We start from the raw sequence: 21,461 nt of genomic DNA on the forward strand, positions 1-21,461 counted from the left end.
CTCTCTTAGAGTCCTCCTTGTTTCCTAGCTTCTCTGGCAGTATGGATTTTAGGCTAGTTATCCACATCTATATCTGAAATCCATATATGAGTGAGTACATATCACGTTAGTCTGAGTTATAGTTTTAATGTGATCCCTGTAAACACAAATTTAAGAATGAATTAAAGAATAAATGAAAACAATAGTCCAAAAAGCAAGCAGGGAGCTAATGTGGGTTTCTAGGCAAGGCTTTGGGAGTTTTGCAAGACGGGAGCAATGGACTTTGGGAGTAGAGGCTAGATTTGGGAGAAACATATATCCACAGTTCAAAATGCAAGACACTGATTAGAATTTGGAAATGTGGCCCCTGAGAAGCCAAGAAATGTCAATGGAGAAGGCCAGGGTTTAAGTTGATCACTGGAGGAGCCCAAACATGAACGTCCAGTTCAGCTGTGGCCAATGTTGAGTCCTGCTCTAGTTTCAGCCCACACCACCGATGGTTTCATTCGCTTCAAACTGGTGATGTAATTCTCCTTCACAGGCTTCCCTGTGGTGCTCGCTCTCCAGCCCTGAAACTCCGATTGGGTGTTTAGTTTTCTGAATTACTCTTTCTTAAATTCTTTACATGAGTGGATCACATTGCCCTTTTAAGCTGTCTCTCAAATGCCATCTCTCACAAGGGGCCTTGGTTGACCACTCACCTAATGAAATATCTTCCTGTCTGCAGCCACAATTGCTACTCTGTTGTCACCAATCTCATTCACACTTAACTCTTATCACTCCTTTTCTAGAACGAGGAGAACAAGAATTACCAATCCCGGTTTTGTTGTGTTTTACTTATTGTTATGTTCCCAATCCTAGCCACTCGTTTTTCCTATATAATGTGTGGCCTATAAAGACTGAGGCATCCTTATACAGCATCCACCCTGCAAAGCTGTCTTTAGGACTTAAAGATGATGGAGGAGTCTCATGGTCCTCAAAACACAAACACTGACAATCTCTTTTCATGTGGTTGTCACTGCACCACATGAAAAACCACAAGAGTTCTACATTTAAAAAGTGTGCCACATAAGAACAGTGTTCAATGTGTTGCTATAAAACAAGAGATTTTAAAATAAAAAGGTGATGATATTACAAAGTTTTAAACATCTTAAAGCAAAAGGATCAGACCTTCTAACTAGATATATTCATTTAAATTTCAGGTGTTTGTGCTTTTTAATGGACCCCAAGTATGTGGTGTTTAATTTTACTTTTAATGTTTTTGAATTATAACTTTTATTTTGAGAATTTAAACGTATAAAGAAATTGGATCATTTCCACCTCTTCCAGCTCTCTCAAAACCCCTAACATGTTCTCCTGTGTGTGTGTTTGTGTGTGTATACATACATACATACATACATACATACATCCACTAAGTCTTACCAGTGCTGACCCTGTGTCCATGAATATGGGAACCAGACACTAGAGCCCTGGAAACTTATCAATAGCTGCAGTCTCAGAAAGGAATGAGTCACACCCCCAGTAAATGTGCAGGGCTAATTGATCCTCAGTGGGGATGTGGTATGGAATCTCCACCATCAATGTTAAGGTTTTTCACTAGCTCCATGGCTGCTTTGAATTCAGGAGTGCAACAGCCATGTGAAATCCAGGAAACAGCATTCCACAACTTGGCTCTCTGTCCCTAAGTCTTAGATGTTTTAATTTCTTCCCACTGATGCTCCCTGAGTCAGGCGGTAGTGGGTGGTTGATAAAGATGATTCATTTGGGACTCAACAATCACTCTCTTTCTGAGTTCAGTTCCCAGCACCTGTGTATGTGTATGTGTCAGGGTGCTTACAACTTCAAATACCGCTAGCTCCAGGAAATCCAAAACCCTCTTCTGGTTCCCATGAGCACACAGGCATGTGAGCACGCACATGTTTGTGCGCACGCGCGCGCGCATGCATACACACACACACACACACACACACACACACACCATAGACTCACACAGACATACACATAAAAATTCATTAAGACATACATGTTAACAGTTAATTAACGATCCCATTTGAATTCTACTTGTCTTTCTGCTTCAGATTATGTTTATGTTAATTGCATACATTAATGAAACAACATTCCCTTCTGTTTCACTTAAATATAATTATTCATGTGCCGCATAGACTCACTCTGGACTGTAGGAACAGATGGATCACAGCCTTCAGTGTGTGGAGTTTCCAAATAGCATTTAGTTTGGTGACTTAAATCACTTAATGCTTTATCATTTACTGGCTGAGTTAATTATCTCTTCTTTCAAATTAGCCTCATGTAATCAGAGTCAGGAAATTCAGACTCAAGATCCATTGCAAAGGTTCTTGTGCTAATTGCAAAAACAGAAAAGAAAGTAGTAGCTTCATGTCAACCATGTCCCCTATATGGGAAGCTGAAGGATAAAATATCTAAAAAAAAATTCATTTTGAAATTAGTCTGCTTCTGCATGACTTATACCTGAGACCAGATGGTTCCTGGGGACTTAAAGAATTTTAACACAAGCAAAATTCACAGGATGCAATTCTGTTTTCAGACATGAATTTCTATAAGCATTGAGATGAAGAATTTTTTGCAAAGAACACTGTGTAGTCTTGTTATTTTAACAGGAAAGGGTGGAGATCAGAGACTCATGATAATAACATAGCCAGAAACTTCAGAATGCAACATTGGCAGAAGGATGATAGGAAGTCTAGGGCATCTGCACTGGAGCATTTAGTTACTATTTATGACCAGGCATCCTTCCATGCCCTGCAAGGAGACAGAAGATTAGACTTTAGAAGTTGAGCAAAACCGAAGAACAGAAATTCTGACCATAAACACATACCAGATGTTTGATAAATGAACCAAAAAGATGCATACTAGCAGTAAGTCTACTGTAGAATATCTATGGACATGCACTGTTCTAAACCTGACCTAATGTATCATAACATGAGATCCCAGAAGGATCAGACTAGATTACCTGTAATTAACACTCCAGCGGGACATACTGATAAACTGATTCATGCAATACCAAAGAGATAGGACGATGTTCTCATCAGTATAGTATGCCTAATGCCTAATGGTTGTTAACTAGAAAATGATCTTGGATATTATCTAGCATGTAGTCAATTTATAAAAAAAAATTGATTATCCAGATAATATAGCTATAGGCTACATTGGAGTGATAGTTAATTTAAATAAATTCAGAGATTTAAGAAGCAGACAATGATTTCAATATAGTAGCACTAAGGAAAAATAGGAAAGCTTCACAAATCCAATTTTTAAAGTTATTCCACACATATAAATAGTAGAAAGAACTGGGAAAATAAGTTAGGAATCCCCAGCCTCTGATCTCATGTGCATTCAGAAATTATTGTAAAAGATGACAATGACTTAAACAAATAGGGAGAGCAGCAGCATTCATGGCAGAACCCGTGACCTGGACCACTTATAAGGTCAATGTGTGTTTTACAAAGATAACAAGATGATTACTGAAGAGAGAATTGGCTGCAATGGCTACTCTTGTGGAGTAGAAGGCAACTAAGAATAGTAGGGAGGAAGAATAAGATGAAAACTAAGATGGATCTTCTAAATCTTCTAAATGTGAAATGTAGGATGAAAAGGCTTTCTTAGAATGGATGTTAGGATAGACAGAAAGAGAGAGAGAGAAACAGAGAAAGGGGGGACAGACAGATGGACAGATAGAGAAAAATAGAGTTTGACTAAAGTTTAAAACTGTTTATCAAAAACATTAATTAAGATCTAAATATGAAAGATATTCTGGGAAAATGTGTCCAAAACATTTATATAATGAAACTGTTGTTTCAGTACAGGTAAAAATACAAATAAACCTAAATAATCCATTCAGATATCTTGTGAAATCTAGGAGACACAGCATAAAAAAGTATATATATCTATACAATAAGTAAATGAAGTAAATGGAAACTTGGAACCATTATCAGCAATTAGAAAGTATAGCACCAATAAAAGACACAAAATCAATTAATAATTGTCAAGAATGTGGTTCAATGGAAAGTCTCACAATCTCCATGTAAGAATGTGAAACCGTACAGGCACCTCTGGAAATTGACTCTTCCCTTTCACATGTACACAAGTGACTTATCTGCAGAGGAAGAAAATACAACCATTAAAAAGCTTCCATGTGTGTATTCCCGGCACTTTGATTTATAATGCCTCTCAAAAAAGGAAATAACTCATGGCCACCAAAGAAAAGATTACATAAGGAAATTGTATTGTATTCACACAAGAGAATAATAGCCACTAATTATAGAGAATGGACTATGGACACACTCAACAATACAGATAATTTCAAAATCATTTTTGAGTGAAAGTAGCCATAAATAAAGGATTATATTAATCCAGAGTGAAGGAAATCAACCCCGTGCTTGCCTCTGGCAACATGGAAAAAGAATGGTTTTGTACATTGACAGGAATGAAGTTGCTAGTTGGCAAATTCATTTGTCAAAATTCATTGAACTGATTCTCTGTTTTCTTTTATGTAAATTCTGCTTCCTGAGAAGCAGCATGGGGGAAAGGCACCACTCAGGGCTACAGAAGAAAGTTAACCAGAGCAACACATCCCACGGTCTTAATACTGATGGGGAAAACAGTAACAAACAAAAGAATATAGGCCTGTTATAAAAGTCATCTGGACATGTCAATGATTTCATCACAGGTGACAGGGACTTCTGCCTCTCCGATCATCTAATATTTCTCATACTCTCCTCAGAAGTTTTGGCTGATTCAAGATAAGATGGATTATTGTTTGGGCAAGGCAAAGGTCAAAGGTGGACAAAGAAATGGTCATGTAACAGATGTCCTCTTAGGGTACTGTTCTCTGAACAAGTTCGTTGGGCTGAGAGCATTATGATAAACGACCCAGAAGTTAGGTCTCTTATTCAGGTGGATCAAGTAAGAAAGTGTTATCAGGGATGTGTTCACGCCAAATTTCATTGAACTCTGTCACCCAGGGACCAGCCGAGATCTTTGTGAAGTTAGGCAAAGAGCTAACTGTGGTGGAAATTTGGCTAACTTGGGACTCTGGTGGAACAGCTCTGAGAAGTTAGGTGATGCCTTTCCTTCACATACCCACTTGCCTCTCTACTGATTTTTTGTAAGGGAAGAACAGGGAAATAAGACTTCCCCTCAGATTGAGTTACAAGACACATGTGACCTGCCCTGGATGAGACAGATGCTTTGCCCACAAAAATGAAATATTTTTAAAGCAATGATAAGAGGGTAGAAAAAATGTGAATGCCACAAAATGCAGGTGGTTTTTATGTTTTCAGCAAAGAATACACTTATTTTCGGCAGAAAATAAGCTGATAGAATAAACTATCAGACTGCTTCATGATAGAGGACCAGTTTTCCAATATAAACCAAAATACAAAAAAAAAAAAAAAAAAAAAAAAAAAAAAAACAAAAACAAAAAAAACAAAAACAAAAAAACACACAGAAGGTTTTGTTCTGTGCATTTACATTTAAAACAATGCTCAAAAACTAATTTTCAATCTGTATTTTCAGACTTTCTGGGGAGAAGAGAAGATACCTGTGGTTTTATCGGTTCTACTGCGATAATGAAAACTCCTCCCTTCCTCTGGTTTTGGGTAGCGCCCCTGGATGGGATGAAGGAACAGTTTCTGAAATGCATGCCATCTTGAGAAGGTGGACATTTTCTCACCCATTGGAAGCACTTGGTCTTTTGACTTCCAGGTAAGACTTAACATAGCAAAATGCATGTTGATATGTGCTAGGGACCACTGGAAAACATATGCAATTAATTACACAGCTATTTGGTTTCCAATTTCAGTAGCTATGGATATTATTTCTGGATAAATGCAAACTGTGCACATAACTTTCAAACACTTTAGTCTTTAATTGTATCTTCACACTAAAGATAAAGCCCAATTAATGGTTGTAGTAACTTAAGTGAGGAGTCCAGTTTCTCTTACAGAAAAACAGTTGGGTATCTGAGGCAGGAGAATTGCTGTCAAGTCAGCGCCAGCCTGGCATGAACAGTGAGGTCTAACCTCATAAATAAAATGCCTGCACCACAGTCTTCGCCTCTACTTCTCACTAAAATATAAAACGAGACAAAGCTCAATCATCACCTGGCGAAATTCTAGTCACTTTTTTGCTGACGACTTAAAACAACAGCACAATTATTCCCCCCATCATCCCCACATTGACTAATGAACAGAAAATTGGTTCAAAGCCTGACAATAGCAACTTACAGAGGAGAAGAAAACATCGACACATCTTCTACTTAGTAAGGTAATTGTATGTGAAATATATGCAGACTAAAAGTAGAGCAACCGAAAAAGGTAAGTAACCCACCTTTAAAATGAGTGACAGATCTGACAAACACATCTTCAAGAAAACTATACAGATATTCAATAAGTACATGAAAAGACACTTAATTTGGTATTATTGGCTATTGGGAAAACACAGAAAGGAAACCAGGAAATCACAGATGCTTCTGTCACCAGAACTGACAATAATCAAAAAGTGTAAAGCATCAAAGAAGATGTAGAGAAAGCAGAACCTCGTTGTGAAGCGGAGATGTGAGACAGGTGTAGACATATGCAGAGCCCAGCTCGACAGTTCTTTACAGGTAAACACTGAAGTACAGTATGACCCAGTAATCCCATTGTTAATTTTATACCCAAGACTAGCAAAACTTACGCCCACTCAAAACCCCTACATAACTATTGAGAGCGTCACAGACCACAAAATACATAAAAATGTACAAGCAACCCAAGTGTCCACCAATAAATAAATGAAAGGTGCTTTGTGTAATGTCATAAGAAAAGAATAATACTAACATAGGTAACAACTTGGGCAAATTTGAAAACAGCATTCTAAATGAAAGAAGCCACCAACCAAAGACCATGAGTTACACCCTCACGTTTGTATGAGCTGTGCAAAATGAACAAATCTAACAAAGGAAGCCCGTCAGTGGTGATGCAGAGTCAGGGCAGGTGTGTGTGTGTGTGTGTGTGTGTGTGTGTGTGTGTGTGTGTGTGTGATCTGAATGCAGTTGTAACTACACAAATTAAATTACATTTAAATTATAGTTTGAAAAACAGTTTTTCAGACCATCATGATGGCTCAGTGTATAAAAATGCTTGCCATCAAATCTGATAAACTGAACAAATTTGACAGCTGGAATCCATGTAAAGGTGGTAGAAGAGGAGTGACTCCTGAAAGTTGTTCTCTGACCTCCATGTGCATGAGGTAGCAGTTACACACAGTCACACCACACACACACACACACACACACACGTATACACACACATAAGTGCACACCACACACACACACACAAGTGCACACACCACACACACAAGTGCACACACACATGTGCACACACACAAACACACATACACACATGTGCACACACACAAACACACAAGTGTACACACAAGTGCACACATATGTGCACACACACAAGTAGACACATACAAGTGCACATACACATGTGCACACACACAAACACACACACAAGTGCACACACAAACACACACACAAGTGCACACACAAGTGCACATACACATGTGCACACACACAAACACACAAATTTTAAAAAATACTTTAAAGAAAAACACAGCTTTAAACTTTCACCAATATAAAATAGGTGTGCTGGCACACACACCTTAGTCCTAGCGCTTGGGAATCTGAAGCAGGAAGATTGCCATCTATGAAAGTCTAGCCTGCAGAGTACTAGGTCAGTCTTAACCTACGTAGAACGACTCTGTTAAAAAATACTTTAACCAGAAATGCTATGGAAGATTTTGGAGTTTGACTTTTGGGATAACTTTCTAAGTCTTCCAAACAGGCTGGTTTCATTAAGAGTCACCTTGGTTTACACACTATCTCATGACTTTAAATGTCACTGCTTTTCAAAAAGTGCATGGGATATTGTCCTAGAGATCTTCTCAGGAAAAAAAATTAGTAATTCTGATTACTGGCTTTAAAATGAGATATTTTACTGGATTGATTTCTATATTCTCTGATGCCTAAAAGTTTATCCTATATCTTCTCTGCCTAAACAGGTCTTGAAAATCTACTTGACTCTAATTTTTAGTGTAGAGACCAAATTTGTAATTTAGTAATCATTAGCATTATCTTCTTCAATGCCCACAATAAGAAGTCTAAGAAGTAAACATTGTTATTTTTCTAATTTTACATGTGTGAACACGGAGGTTCACACCCTATGACCTGGTACACTGAAGGCCTGAGAATTAAATGTAGGCACTGGTACAGAAAGAGCCTGCCCCCTGGACTTCAGCTTTACAGCCTCCTGCTGTATTAATGGCCTTCCTGTTGGACATTCCCAACAAAAAGCAACTTAGGCGAGAAGGACTATTTTGGTTTACAGTTCCAGAGCAACAGAATAGTCATGGGAGGGGAAGGCGAGGCCTGAAGGAATTTGAGTTTGACCTGGCCATTAAGAAGCAGAGAAAGAACAGAAAAGTAAGGGCAGGCTTCAAAGCCTCAAATCCTGCCCACAGTGACTGCCCACAGTAATTAGATTCTGCAACCTCCCAAACAGCACCACCAGCCAAGTGTTAAAATTTGAGCTTTGCTACTTAAAAGCCTATATTGCGGAATAATTAGGCACAGCTGCAGAGTCCTGTGGAGGATGGGGAGTAAGGACTGGAGGAAGCAGAGGGGTCAAGGGTACCACAGGAACATGGCACACAGAATCAACTGACCTGGACCCATGTGGGCTCACAGAGATCAGGGAGCTGCATGGGCCTCATACAGGTCTTCCGCACACAAGTTATGGCTGTGCAGCTTGGTGTTCTTGTGATTTCTAACTGTGGGGTCTGGGGTGTCTCTGACTCTGTTGCCTGCCCTTGGTGTCCTTTTCATCCTACCGGGTCGCCTCGTCCATTCTTGATGTGAAAATGTATGTACCTGGTCTTATTGTAGTTTGTTATGCTGTATTGAGTTGATGACCCTGGGAGACCTGCTCCTTTCTGAGGGGAGGTACAAGAGGGGTGGATCCGGAAGAAAAAACAGTTCAGTGCGGTAGGTGGGTGGGGGAAGGGAGGCGAAACTGCTGTTAGGATGTAATATAAGAGAGAAGAATAAATTAAAAACAAATAATGAAACAAATAAATAAATGAAATATATATATATATATATATATATATATATATATATAGAGAGAGAGAGAGAGAGAGAGAGAGAGAGAGAGAGAGAGGGTTTTTCTGTATTGCTTCGGAGCCTGTTTTGGAACTTGGGCTCTGTATTCCAGGCTGGCCTCGAACTCACAGAGATCCACCTGCCTCTGCCTCTTGAGTGCTGGGACTGGGATTAAAGGAGTGAGCCACCAATATCCCATTGTTAATTTAAAACAAAACAAAACAAAAAAAAAGCCTGTTCTGCTCTTACAGAGGACCTAGCTTTGGTCCTGAATCTCACTACCAGCTGTTTCTCTGGTGCTTTTGGGTCTGAGGAAATCTTTGGGGATCATTTGGAGATATTCAAGTCTCAGTACTGCTTAAACACTCTATCCTTTTCTCTCCCAGTGGTGAAGAGCGAGGGCTATATTATCGCACATAAATGATTTCCGTTCACTCAGCAGTGTTCTCCGGGATCATCAGATTTAATAGTCAGAGATGAGCAGGACGCTGTCAAAGCAGAGACCTGCTTATTAAGCTGCATTCTGGGGTCCTGGGGGATCATGCTCTGACTGCAGGCTTCTGGGCTCCTTATCAGGCACCAGATAACGCCACTGGCAAGGCTGGCGAGTTTCCATTGTGAGCATCCTGCGACTCCCAACTCTCAGTCTAACTGAACTGTTAAAATACTTGAGAACAAGCTGTTTCCAGAGTCGAGCTTATCCGCAACTCTAAATTCAAAAGCGGACTTTTCTGAGAACAGTGTGTGCTCATTACATGAGTTCCTTCTTCGCAGTTCCATTTTCCTCTCTGCCCTTCTCTGAAGCATCTGTGGTGGTGGTTTAACCTCCTGAGAACCGGTTGGCTCTAGTTTGAGTTTGAAAGATTTTAACACCGCTCTTTGTTTGGTTCGGCCCCGAAGACTCTCCTCATCATTTGTGTTTATTCTAAGCAAGCAAGGGATATGCTGATGCTTACTACACCTAGAAAGGGTCGCTGGGTGTTCACATTTCCACCACTGAGTGACAGCAGAGTGCTTGTTGGGTGACCGACCTTCAACTGGGGAAGGAATAAGAGCTAAAACCTGGGCTAGGGCTAGGGCTGGGCTCTGGTTTTCTGAACCCTGATGAGTGAGTGGATAACAGCAAATAAGTTACAGAAGCAATGAAGAGTCGTTTTTAAAGATCAGATTTATTTTTAAAAGGAAATTCAGAGAACTACAACAGAAACTGAAATAAAAGTCTTATAGGGCGCCAAATCCGGTTTCTGGTACACAATGTAAAACGGTTGTTTTTTTAGGAAGAAAAGCAATATTAAATAAGCCATACCTTAGTTTCCTAACCAATTCCCTTGGAAGGAGACATCACCAAAATACGTGCACCAAGTCACTCTCTTGTTTATTGTACAGGTAAATTTCTTCTGAAGTCACTCTTGCCTAGCATTGTAAGTAGGAAGAAGAGAATTCTCAATACTCAGACAATTAAAACTTCCATTTTTTTTAGATGCCTAATTGAGCTATGGGTTGTTGAGCAAACATATGTGCTATGCACTTAATCAAAGAGGAAAAATAAGCCACAGTGAGTGTTGCTAAGAAGACCACACAGTTTGCAAGGAAAGGTTAGCACTATAGGCCACCACAGGAAGTGTTCTGTTAGACTTAACTGAAGTGAGTAATGAGTTCTCCAAGAGCCCAAAGGAGGGAGAGCAAATTATGCCAAAGAAAGCAAGGAAATGTTCACAGTGCACCTGAGTCCTAACTCTAAGTGTTGCAACGATTTCTTCAAGAACGGTACCATGTGCAGGGCAATGAGGGTTCAGAGGGAAGTAAAATGATTTATCCTAATAGAGTTTGCACAGAATGAAAGTGTTGGCCTAAGGAAGTCTATGTGGGGCCTTGTGATCCAGGTAGGAAATATGGGCTTACTACAACAGTCCCTGGAATTTTGTGAACAGACTTGTATTTAAAAAGAATAATTCTACAGCTGTGTGAAGAATTCATTTTAAATAGGGGATGGCAGCTGGATGTCAGGCTTAGCAATAGTCCCCTTGCAAAATTCTTCTTGGCTTAGTCTTGGCAGCAGCAGAGGTCCACGGAGTGGACTGGGGGGATGTTTCTTAAGAAAGCCACAAAGAGAGGAGAGATAATAAAGAACCCAAGCTTAGATTAAGTGCATGAAAATCCTATTGTGGACTAAGACACCGGCCATAAAAGGAACAGCAGATTCGAGCAGCATAAGTTGGAGGGTTTTGCTTATCGAATAAAGCCTTAACATGAGATCCTCGGACCTGCCTGGTATGTAGTTCAGTTCAGAGATCTGAGGCTTTGCAGAGAAAATAAACCTCAAAGAATAACAGCCTTAAGATCTTTAGACAGTAATGGAAGCCACAGAAGTAGAAGAGACTTTTACAAACCAAACAAACTGATGTTTAGGAGATAGGTGACAGAGCAGCTTTGTGTGAGCAACACAAAGAAAGGCCAGGGGACAGAAGGGGACAAGCAGCCGAGTGATCAGAGGGAACCAGGAAGGGGTTAGAGCATCATTACAAAGAACCGCTTTAGAGACACAGTAAATGGAGTCAGGCCTTAAGCAGAGCAATGGAATTAAAAAAAAAAAAAAAAAAAAAAAAAAAAAAAAAAAACACCACTGAGCACAGGAAGAAAAATTCTTGTTTCTCTAGTACTTTAAATTTTCCTTCTTAGTTAATCTATAAAAGACCTACAAGTTCATGAGGTGCCCTGTGACCCTTTTGATGGTCTTATTTTATAGAAAGATTAAATTAAGCTAGTTAATGTGTTTGACTTATTATCATGTTGTGCTGAGAATGTTTGCAATCTATCCATTTTGCATGAGGACAATGTAGTTAATTAGTTCCCAACTTTTTATTTAAGCCTTTGGTTCATGGCTATCCCAGTGCTCCAGTCCAATTAGATAAATTATAATGCTTGCTATTCGTATTAGTAACTTTTCTGTTGCTATGGTAAAGTACCATGACCAAATAACTTAAGGAGGAAAACGTTTGTTTTAGCTTATGGGATAGAGAGTCCATCGTGGCTAGGGAAGCATGATATGGTGGCAGAAGCAGGAAGCTGGCCGATCACATCTTCGTCTACACACATGAACGGGGGGGGGGGGGAGAGAGAGAGAGAGAGAGAGAGAGAGAGAATGCACAGCTGGGGACCAGTTCCATGGGGAATGTTTCTCATTCAAATTAAATACTATTGCATGTCAACATTGTTCCACTTCAAGTATAATAAATAAATAACAGCTCCAAGCTAGTTATTTGATTTTATGTGTGGACACATTAATTTTCTAGACCGATGATCAGAAGGCTTTCCTGGAAGCATAGTGATGCCATTCAAGGTCTCTGAGTTTTGGGTTCTGGTTTCCATGCTGACAGATGTCCTCAGGGAAACTGCTGCAACTCTGAAACTCAAAGTCTTCCAGGACAACATGAGGAGATCACACCTGCTCTCCAAATCGTCCTGGGTTCTGATATTCCATAAATGCAGGAAAATGCCTTGAAGGGACATTAATTCTTCAATATGTAGAGGGTCTCAATCACCTTAAAGAACCCCCCCATTCATCATTTTTCTGGAATAATATTTTTAAAAAAGCCTGCCAGATCTTATCGCTTTTCCTGTTAGAAACAGAGCACACAGATATTTATATTGGCATTTCTCTTTCAAGCTGATGCCATGTGTGTCATCAGACTCAAAACCTATTGGAAAAACACTGTTTCCTTCTGACGATTTTCTAATTCTAGCCTGGCACTGGAGCTTTTAACTGTGAATAGCCTTGTGGCATTCTCCATGAATTCATGCTGTGTACACTGAAGGCTTGACATTTCTTTTACGCTTAAATTTGATCTCAGATTTCTTTGCTTTTTGGTTGACTTGAAGTTGCTTTTTCTTTTAAAGGTTGATATCTGTTGTGTTGTATTCAGCTTTGAAACAGTGCTTTAAAAGTTTGAGCAAAATATTTTCTCTGTGTCATATCATGAGCTAGAAAGGAAGGGGAAAGGTAAAGACAAGAATGTGGATAACAATAAAAATAGAAATTACAAAATAAAAGTCAAGTGGAAAATTTAAAAGATGTATTTTCCATGGAAGAATCATTTCATGAGTTCATGAGCTCTGTTGAAGGTGGCCTGAGAGAGTCCCTGTCATATTCTCACAGGCTGCTGAGGAAGAAAGGTTTGGGGAGGGAGAGAATAACTATTCCCAGGTCAGAGTATTGGCTGGATCACTCAGAGCCACCCAGGGTAGTTTTTCTATTGTTTGTTTTGTTTCAGTTTTACTCTTTGAGGGCTCGCCACCCAGCTCCCAAATGAATACATTATTTTACTTATGAATGCCCAGCCTTAGCTTGACTTGTTTCTAGTCTGCTTTTCTAGCTTAAATTATCCAGCTTCTCCTTAACTACATTTTGCCTCAGGGTTTTTTGCCTTTCTTCGTTTTTCTATATCTTTTTTTTTTTTTTTTTTTTTTTTCCTTCTTACTCCATGGTTGGCTATGTGGCTGCCAGCCCCTGGTATCTATCCTCCTTCTCCTTTTCTGGCTTCTCCCGTCTTTCCTCAACTATTTATTCTTCTACTATTTATTCTTGTTGCCTGGCAGCCCTGCCTGTCTCTCTCCTGTCTAGTTATTGGCAATTTGGCTCTTTATTAGGACAATTTAGACAGGCCAAGTAGCATAGCTTCACAGGATTAAGCAAATGCAACACAACTTTGCACCATTAAACTAATGTTCCACCACAACCTGGGAAATTAGCAAACCCATGTCCTGCTGTCTGAGAAACAAACCAGAGGTGCTGACTGCTTTCCTTGTGGACCCATAACAATCATACAGGCTAAGCTATCCTGCACATCAGAGGTTATCCAAGAGAGGACCGATGTCAGCAGACCTGCCGCAAGACCAAAACTGTTGTTATAGTAATTTGAAAATGACTTTTATCAAACTCATGAAGTGAGAAGTGACATTTCCCAAGTTATAGGACTCCCAATATTGCAATGGATTTTATGTAATAAAGAAAATAGGACCAGATGTCTTCCACTAAGCTACACTTTGAATATCATGCAAAATATAAAACAATTACCACTTTCCTGACTAAATACTTTTGATTTCTTTAAATGACTATTTTTGGTAGAACTACAGTGTGTGTGCTAACTGGGAATGAGAATATTAATGTAATTTTAATAAGTTGGTAACTATTTTAAATATCCCAATTTTACTTCTACTATAGCTATTGAAAAACATAATTTACTAAAAGTGCTTCTTGAAACCTTCAATAATTTTTAAGAATGTAAAGTATCCTGAGACTCAAAATTGGAGACGTGCAGTCACGAACATGTCTTGAGTACCGGTCTGCTCTTGCCGCCACCTGGTCCTGTTCGGTCCCTTTGTGTGACCATTGTCACTGCACCGGAACCTTCTGCTTAACCTTAAGCCCACTGGATTCATTCTACATTGTTAGCACAATAAGGTCTAGATGTTTTGTTAGAATAACTCTGGAAAGCGTCCATCCTGAACTCGCGTGATACTGAATTCCTTGTGTTTCCAGTCCACCGTGTGGCCCTAACTCTCTCTCCATTGGCCTCCAAAGCATTAGTCCCGGAGCACTTCCTCTGTGGTCTCACTGGGCAGAGGATCATGTTTGATTTTCGGGCCATTTCTTAGCAGTCACGTCACAGGGGTTTGCTGATGTTCTAATCTTTCAGCAAGTACCAGAGAAACCACTGTAGCTTCGTTCAGAGGTCAATTACGTGCTGACTCCTCATGTGGAGTGATGGTTCGGTTCCAACTCCCGCTTCAGACACTTCCTGTGGTGCTTTATGTGAGCAGGGTCCTCTGCGGTCCGGGGTGTTTGAAAGCTTGAGTTCTATTTAGTGGCACTATTTGGGAAGGTATGGAGCCTTTCTGGTGTGTGGCCTGGCTAGAGGAAGTGTGACACCGGGCAGGCTTTGACGATCTGTAGCCTCACTCACCCCAACTTGCATTCTCCTCTTGCCACCAACACCCTGTGAGATTCAGACGTGATCTTTCAGCTTACTGTTCCACGGTCCTGTCGCCACGCCTCAGCCACCATTGTGGGCTTCCTCTCTGTCAGCTGAAATAACCTCTTCCTTCTGTAATGCCCTCTTGTTCCAGACGAACAGCAGCATGCCATAGATCTGGGTCTTTATAATTCAAACCAGATTTCCATCTATTAAATTCTGAGGATCCATTTTGTGATTAATTATAAAGATGGGATGTGTCTGCCTGATGAGTCTCCCAGTAGTGCGTTTGTGAAGAACCACACCTTAAGCATACATGTCCATTCCTGCAACGATGGGCGGCCTCTGGGGTGCTATGATAACCTAAGAGACTTCCCAGCTCCAGACTAGCAAGGATTATGCGTGTGTATGAATAAATCAAATCATTCAGAAATTCAGTATAACCTGGGTTGTGGAAAATTTCAAATAGGTTGCAGGCGTCTTCTGCTACATATGACATTTTGGTCTGTAAATATCAAGTCAAAGTCAGACCCCATTTGGGTAACCCTCTCCTCATTGAGGAACAAGCTACTGATCAGGAAATGCCGGCAGCTAAATCCCTATAGAAAGTTTAAATAATTTCAGACATCGGAAGGAAGAAATGCCAGGATTTGCAGAACATGTTTGTTGATTGATCCACACCTGACTTCAGGGACCATGAAAAAACATGCATACATTGTCCAGAGACCTATTATGCCAGAATACTATTCCAAATTAACTAACAAATAGAATGCTAATTTCCTCCCCCTCACACACACACGATGAGATTCCTTCTTAAAAAGCCCAATATTTGATGTTTCTTCACACTCTTGTAATAAATCCATAATTATTCACATATTTTCATTAATTATCAGGATGAATATTCCTTAAAATGTATTATTTTTAGTAGGTTTGAAAAAACTATGGCTAGGTTAGAAAATCAAGGTTGTGTGTGAAACTTCCCTTAAAGTATTTAAAGAAATAATTTTGATATCTTCTACCTTTTTATTAAAAGCAATGGAGCAATACATACTATTTTTTTTTCAAAGAAAAGGATATGTGTTAAAAGCAGTAACAAAGAAAAAACATGCACAATCCAAATATATTATATGTATATATGGAAATGTCTTAAACAGATTACTTTGTCTACTAAAAAACAGTATTATACTACTATAAAGCACTTTCAGATCATCAAAAACTCTATTGTTTTGCTTGGTGCCTACATACAATATACCAAGTGATTATACTGTATTGAATTTATTTAGTTTTAGACAAATATAATATTTCCAATGTTTTGAATAAACTTGTTTTCATGTACATTTCCTATTATACCCTTAGGATTGATTCCCAAATGTTAAATTACTACATCAAAAATAAGCATGACTTAAAAGCATTTTTGTCTGTTTCATTTTAATACATGTCCTGTACTCCCAGCATTGTGTGAAAGAGCCCTTGTTTTAAGAATGTCAACAACACCACAAACATCTCCTAAGGTGGCCTACTCTTCCGAAAATAGTCAGATGCAAGCGATGTTTGGATACACTTAAATGTCAAGTGAGTTCTTAGTCATATCCCAAGATATCATGTGGTTTGTCCCAATTTCACTTCCAATTTTTTTTATGAACTCCAAGCAAAGGTAATGAATATGAGACATCCCTCTTCATCGAAATACAAAACATGCTTCCCGGCATCTGCATGTGTTATTTTCCCTTTCCGCTTCACTATACAAACATGAATAGATTTTGTTTTCTTCTTCCTGAGGACATTAGAACATGTCCTTTTCCATTATCTTCAGATTTATGTTTTGTTCCCCCCCCCCTTTGACTGAGAGACAAGAAAAAGGTATGAAATTTATGTAGGTGATATTTGTGGAATTAAACCTGCTGCAACCAATTTAAATTATCTGGGTGCACAGCGAGAAGCCGTCTGTCTCTATAGTATGATTTCCAGCGCTGTTTTCTTCATCATCAATGCATTTTGACAAATCACCTACAATACAGGGAGCATGCTGCTAAATCCTAGGGATAATAATAATAGAAGGTGCAGTAAACATTACCCTCGGTCTATTGTGTCCCTCACCGAGGAAAGGGAAGACTGTTTTTTGTTTGTTTGTTTGTTTGTTTGTTTTTTGGCAAGATCCATGTGTCTTCTTGGGGAGCAAGTCCTGAGAGCAGCGAGAATGGCTCTCCTTGTGGTAAGGCCATGGAGACCCTGATCCACTTGGCAAAGACCTGTTGACAGTTCACTGCGTGATTCTTGCCATGGCCCTGGAAGTGTGTATCTTACTCATTCTATTTTTCACTATGTTGGTCATACTGAATGATTCACAGGAGGTCATAAAGTTTAATATTACATATTTGCATAACTGTTCTGCAAAGAATGATTTCACTTGTAAGAGTTGTAAAGAAGCATTACCAGATAGATGATATTAGGAGTTAATGGGTACAGACTAGGATCAAGGAATCAAGGTAAACCAAATGAAGAATGAGAAAGGATCCCTCATTTCCAATAATTGTGCCAATGCCCCAAGAAGTTAAGAGAGACAGACATAAGGAGAAGGGTTAAACAGTGTCAACTATTAAGAGTAAGTTTCCAGCTTATGTTGCCTACAGAATAAATGAGAAAACCTGGTATATCCCCAGAGGGGATAAAGTAGTACAGAGAACCTGATGTAAATATTAATGGAGACAAAAGTGTCTCTTACTTTGCATAACTCTGTAACTGCTTAGGTATGCCTAGTTAGAATGGTTCTTTTGTAGCTTGCAAGACTGCTTATGCTTCTAACGGTAGAGATATAGATTATAGATTTAAAAAAAAAAAAAAGGTAATGGCTACTGGTGGGAGGGTTGGGGAATAAAGGGGGAGAGGCAAAGAACAAATTGATAATTATTGTAACTATTCATAGAAATGTAGGAAGCAAAACTGATTGTAAAACTATTCGTGCAAACCATTAAAACTATAAAGATACCCCAGGATATTCAGGGCCACTTGCTTGAACAACAGGTAGCCACAATTTCTTTATGGCACCGAATTTACACACCCCAGGTCATCAAACCCATCTGGAGCAAGGCTTCCAGCACATTTTTAAAAATTATAATTCTTAGTCCTTATTAACCAGCCCCAAGTAACCAGAAGTAAATAAGTCAATATCATTGGAGAACAAAGAAATTGTTACTAGGGGTATTCACATTCAAAAGGGTTTGGGGTGTGGGGTGTGTGCGTGTGTGTGTGTGTGTGTGTGTGTGTGTGTGTGTGTGTGTGTACATCTTTATGTGAACAGGTTTAAGCAGGTACAGTAGCCTGTGTATGCACGTATGCAGGCCAGAGGTCACTGTCCGGTGTCTCCCCCCCCCAACACTGGTTTACTCTTGGAATAGAGTCTCTCACTGAACCCGGAGCCCACCAGTTCTGCTACTCTAGCTGACTTCGGAATTTGAGGCTTTATAAGGAGAAGAGGGTACTCTAGAAGTGGACTGATCTAAGGAGAAAGATAACAGGGTTAGCTTAGATAATGGCCAAGCACATAAGTAGTCACCACAATTCCAGAGGCACTGGGGACATATCCATGAATTTTGAGACCTAGTGTATGAAACTTAAGGCACAATATATAGTGTCCGCCAGAGTTTTGTTCTGTTGAAAATGTTTCATACTTTTTCATATGTTTTATACTTTCATCCATATCAACCAGAGGAGACAGGCCGGCAAGAAATGAGTACACTGATTCAAGACACCTTCAGCGTTTATCATTATTCCCTCTGAGGCTTCAGACTATCCTCAAACTCACCTTGATAGTGACAGGCTTTAGACAAATGGTTTAGTAATTGAGAACAGTAAATTAGACTCCACTGAACGTAGGCAGAAAAATCTAGTCTTAACACGCTGAAATGAGCCAGCCTTCCACCCTTGCATTTTCATTGTGTTCCTGTGTGGTGTACTGAGATCCTCTGGCCTCAGAAATATTTTGTTGGTGGGTCTTGACCATACTTCTCATCACCTCTCGTGGTTAGAGTCTTTACAGGGGAAGAGGAAACAGGGCTGGGTGTGGATTTGTTTATCAGAATACTTGTTTCAAGTGAATGGTTAGAAGTGAGATATGAGTTGCAATTCGAACACACTGTAAATTTAGAAGAAACACTTGGCTCCCACTCCAAACTGCTCTCAAGGACAGTTAGGGTTACTGGATAATGCCCCCCCCCTTTTTTTTTTTACTTGATTCTAGTTGCATAACATTCATTTCACCTTTCAGTAACCTAATATCCTAAAAAAGAAAGAAAGAAAGAAAGAAAGAAAGAAAGAAAGAAAGAAAGAAAGGGAAAAGAAAAGAGCAGACTTTACAGTAAAGAGTGAAGTTTTCTAACTTCCACACCATAGGAAGCCGATCTTCAGCACCCTGACTGACTATATAATATTGTTACTTCCCTACGAAAGGAATGCAGTATTTTCTTCAATTATCGGTCATTACTTTATTTTTCAATGCCATAAGGTGTCTCTTCAAGTTAAACTACATCTGTTAATATATTTTTGAAGGCTTCTCCCTTTAAAAATAAGTAGTCTTACCAAATCTGGCTGAGTCTATATGCATGTCACTCTGCTAGTCAGAACGTTTAAAGTAGTGTGTGCAGGTGACTTCCAGACACTTCCAGTAACTTTGAGATAATAGAGTGTAATCTTTGGATGATGCAAGATGATGGCAACACTAAAAGTCCATTGAAGAATAAAATTGGGGGGAAGGTGATTTCAGAAGCTAAGCACCTTCACAAATTAAATTCAAAATCTGGTACTGGCTAGCTGTCTAAGGGATATTAAATCTTACTATAGGGTTCAAGGGTTTCCCAGTCCACTAAGATTCACCCTTATTAAGTTACATTTGTCCATTCATCATAAAGTACTTTCCATGTCTGGTTTTCATTAACATTTGGCCAAAAACACTTTGAAATATTAGGTAGCATTTTTAATTATACAAATGACCAGATCTCTAGAGGGTAATAATTTCTGGAACAAATATATAGCTAAATAAGAAGCAAGGCTGTTCAGGCCCTTTCAGGAGAGATTTATTTTAAATCTCTCATAACCTATATTTTATAGCTAAGAGTGATGACAGGGATGGGACCTAACCCACATGAAAAGTCTAGTCAATAGGGCATTCTGTTGCAGAGCATGTGAAAGTATAGATTCTATATTGTAGAACATGAAAAGAAAGGAATGCTGATTATCGTAATTGGATTAGAGATGATTATAGGACATTATGTACTAAGGGTGGAATTCTTCATCTTTCCCAGATGGTGTGTGTGTGTATTTGTGTATGTGTGTGTATAATTTACAACTTTCAGTCAACTCCAACTCTATAGTCATATCACCCACATGTCAGTTTTCCAGACCAAGACATTCGAGAAGCGGCTGTTCAACAATTAGACAACCTCTTGACTGATGAACTGTTCGAGTATCTCCCACAGCTAGTTCAGGTAAGAGCCAAGGGTTACCAAGCGATCCCAGGGTCCTAAAACAATCATTCACTAAAGGTTCCCAGTGTAAGCCCACAAAATCATTGAAATGTTAGAGTGAAATTTGGCCAAGGAAAAGTTTGATTACATCCCATGTGTCCACGTGATTATTATAGACATTTTCTATCCAAAAAATGATATGTTAACAAGAAGTCATATAAAAGGCCAAAAGAAAAATTTTCACAAAGTAATTTCACTTAGTAATTAGTAATAGTATTGGAGAAAACATAGAAATGTTTGGGGGGGATCATCTTATGACTGAGTATGTAAATCAATGAGACATTAACTGAAAGCATTTTATAGAAAACAGTTATTTAATAAACAGCTTATCATCCAGCAGTTTCTTGTCATTCCTATAGAGAGTCTTACTGATGATTATCACTCTTGAGAAAGTAATTTTTTACCACCAATTCTGATGCCAATTAGCATGATTTAGCAACATCGACTCTCACAGCATTGGAAAATTTCTAGAAAACAATGTAAAGGTGACTGGAGCTATGAGCAGCCCTGAAAGTGTGAACGTGATGGAAGGCTAAAACCAAAGTTATGTGGTTTACACATGAACAAGTTAGCAAGCATCGGCACTATGGAAGGGAAGTTTTGCTCCAATACAATTGTACGCTGAATATTGAAGAAGTACAACATTGTGCTTTTTGTTTTTATTCTCTCTCTCTCTCTCTCTCTCTCTCTCTCTCTCTCTCTCTCTCTCTCTGTGTGTGTGTGTGTGTGTGTGTGTGTGTGTGTGTGTGTGTGTACTAGAAGACAACCCAAGGTGTTATTCTCATGTATCAACAACCATTTTTTATTTTG

General features: G+C 39.2%; 1 protein-coding gene across 1 annotated transcript in view; it reads left to right on the plus strand.

The window, feature by feature from the left end:
- The window catches only part of Pik3c2g (phosphatidylinositol-4-phosphate 3-kinase catalytic subunit type 2 gamma), a 221,596-nt gene that overhangs the window by 78,307 nt on the left and 121,828 nt on the right, over positions 1-21,461 (plus strand). The window contains exons 16-17 of the mRNA XM_051173115.1: positions 5,533-5,721; positions 20,519-20,612. Of these exons, the coding sequence (XP_051029072.1) occupies positions 5,533-5,721; positions 20,519-20,612 (283 nt within the window). The remainder of the gene's footprint in view (positions 1-5,532; positions 5,722-20,518; positions 20,613-21,461) is intronic.

This window comes from Phodopus roborovskii, unplaced genomic scaffold (genome assembly GCF_943737965.1).
Source record: "Phodopus roborovskii unplaced genomic scaffold, PHOROB, whole genome shotgun sequence".
NCBI classification, from domain to species: domain Eukaryota; kingdom Metazoa; phylum Chordata; class Mammalia; order Rodentia; family Cricetidae; genus Phodopus; species Phodopus roborovskii.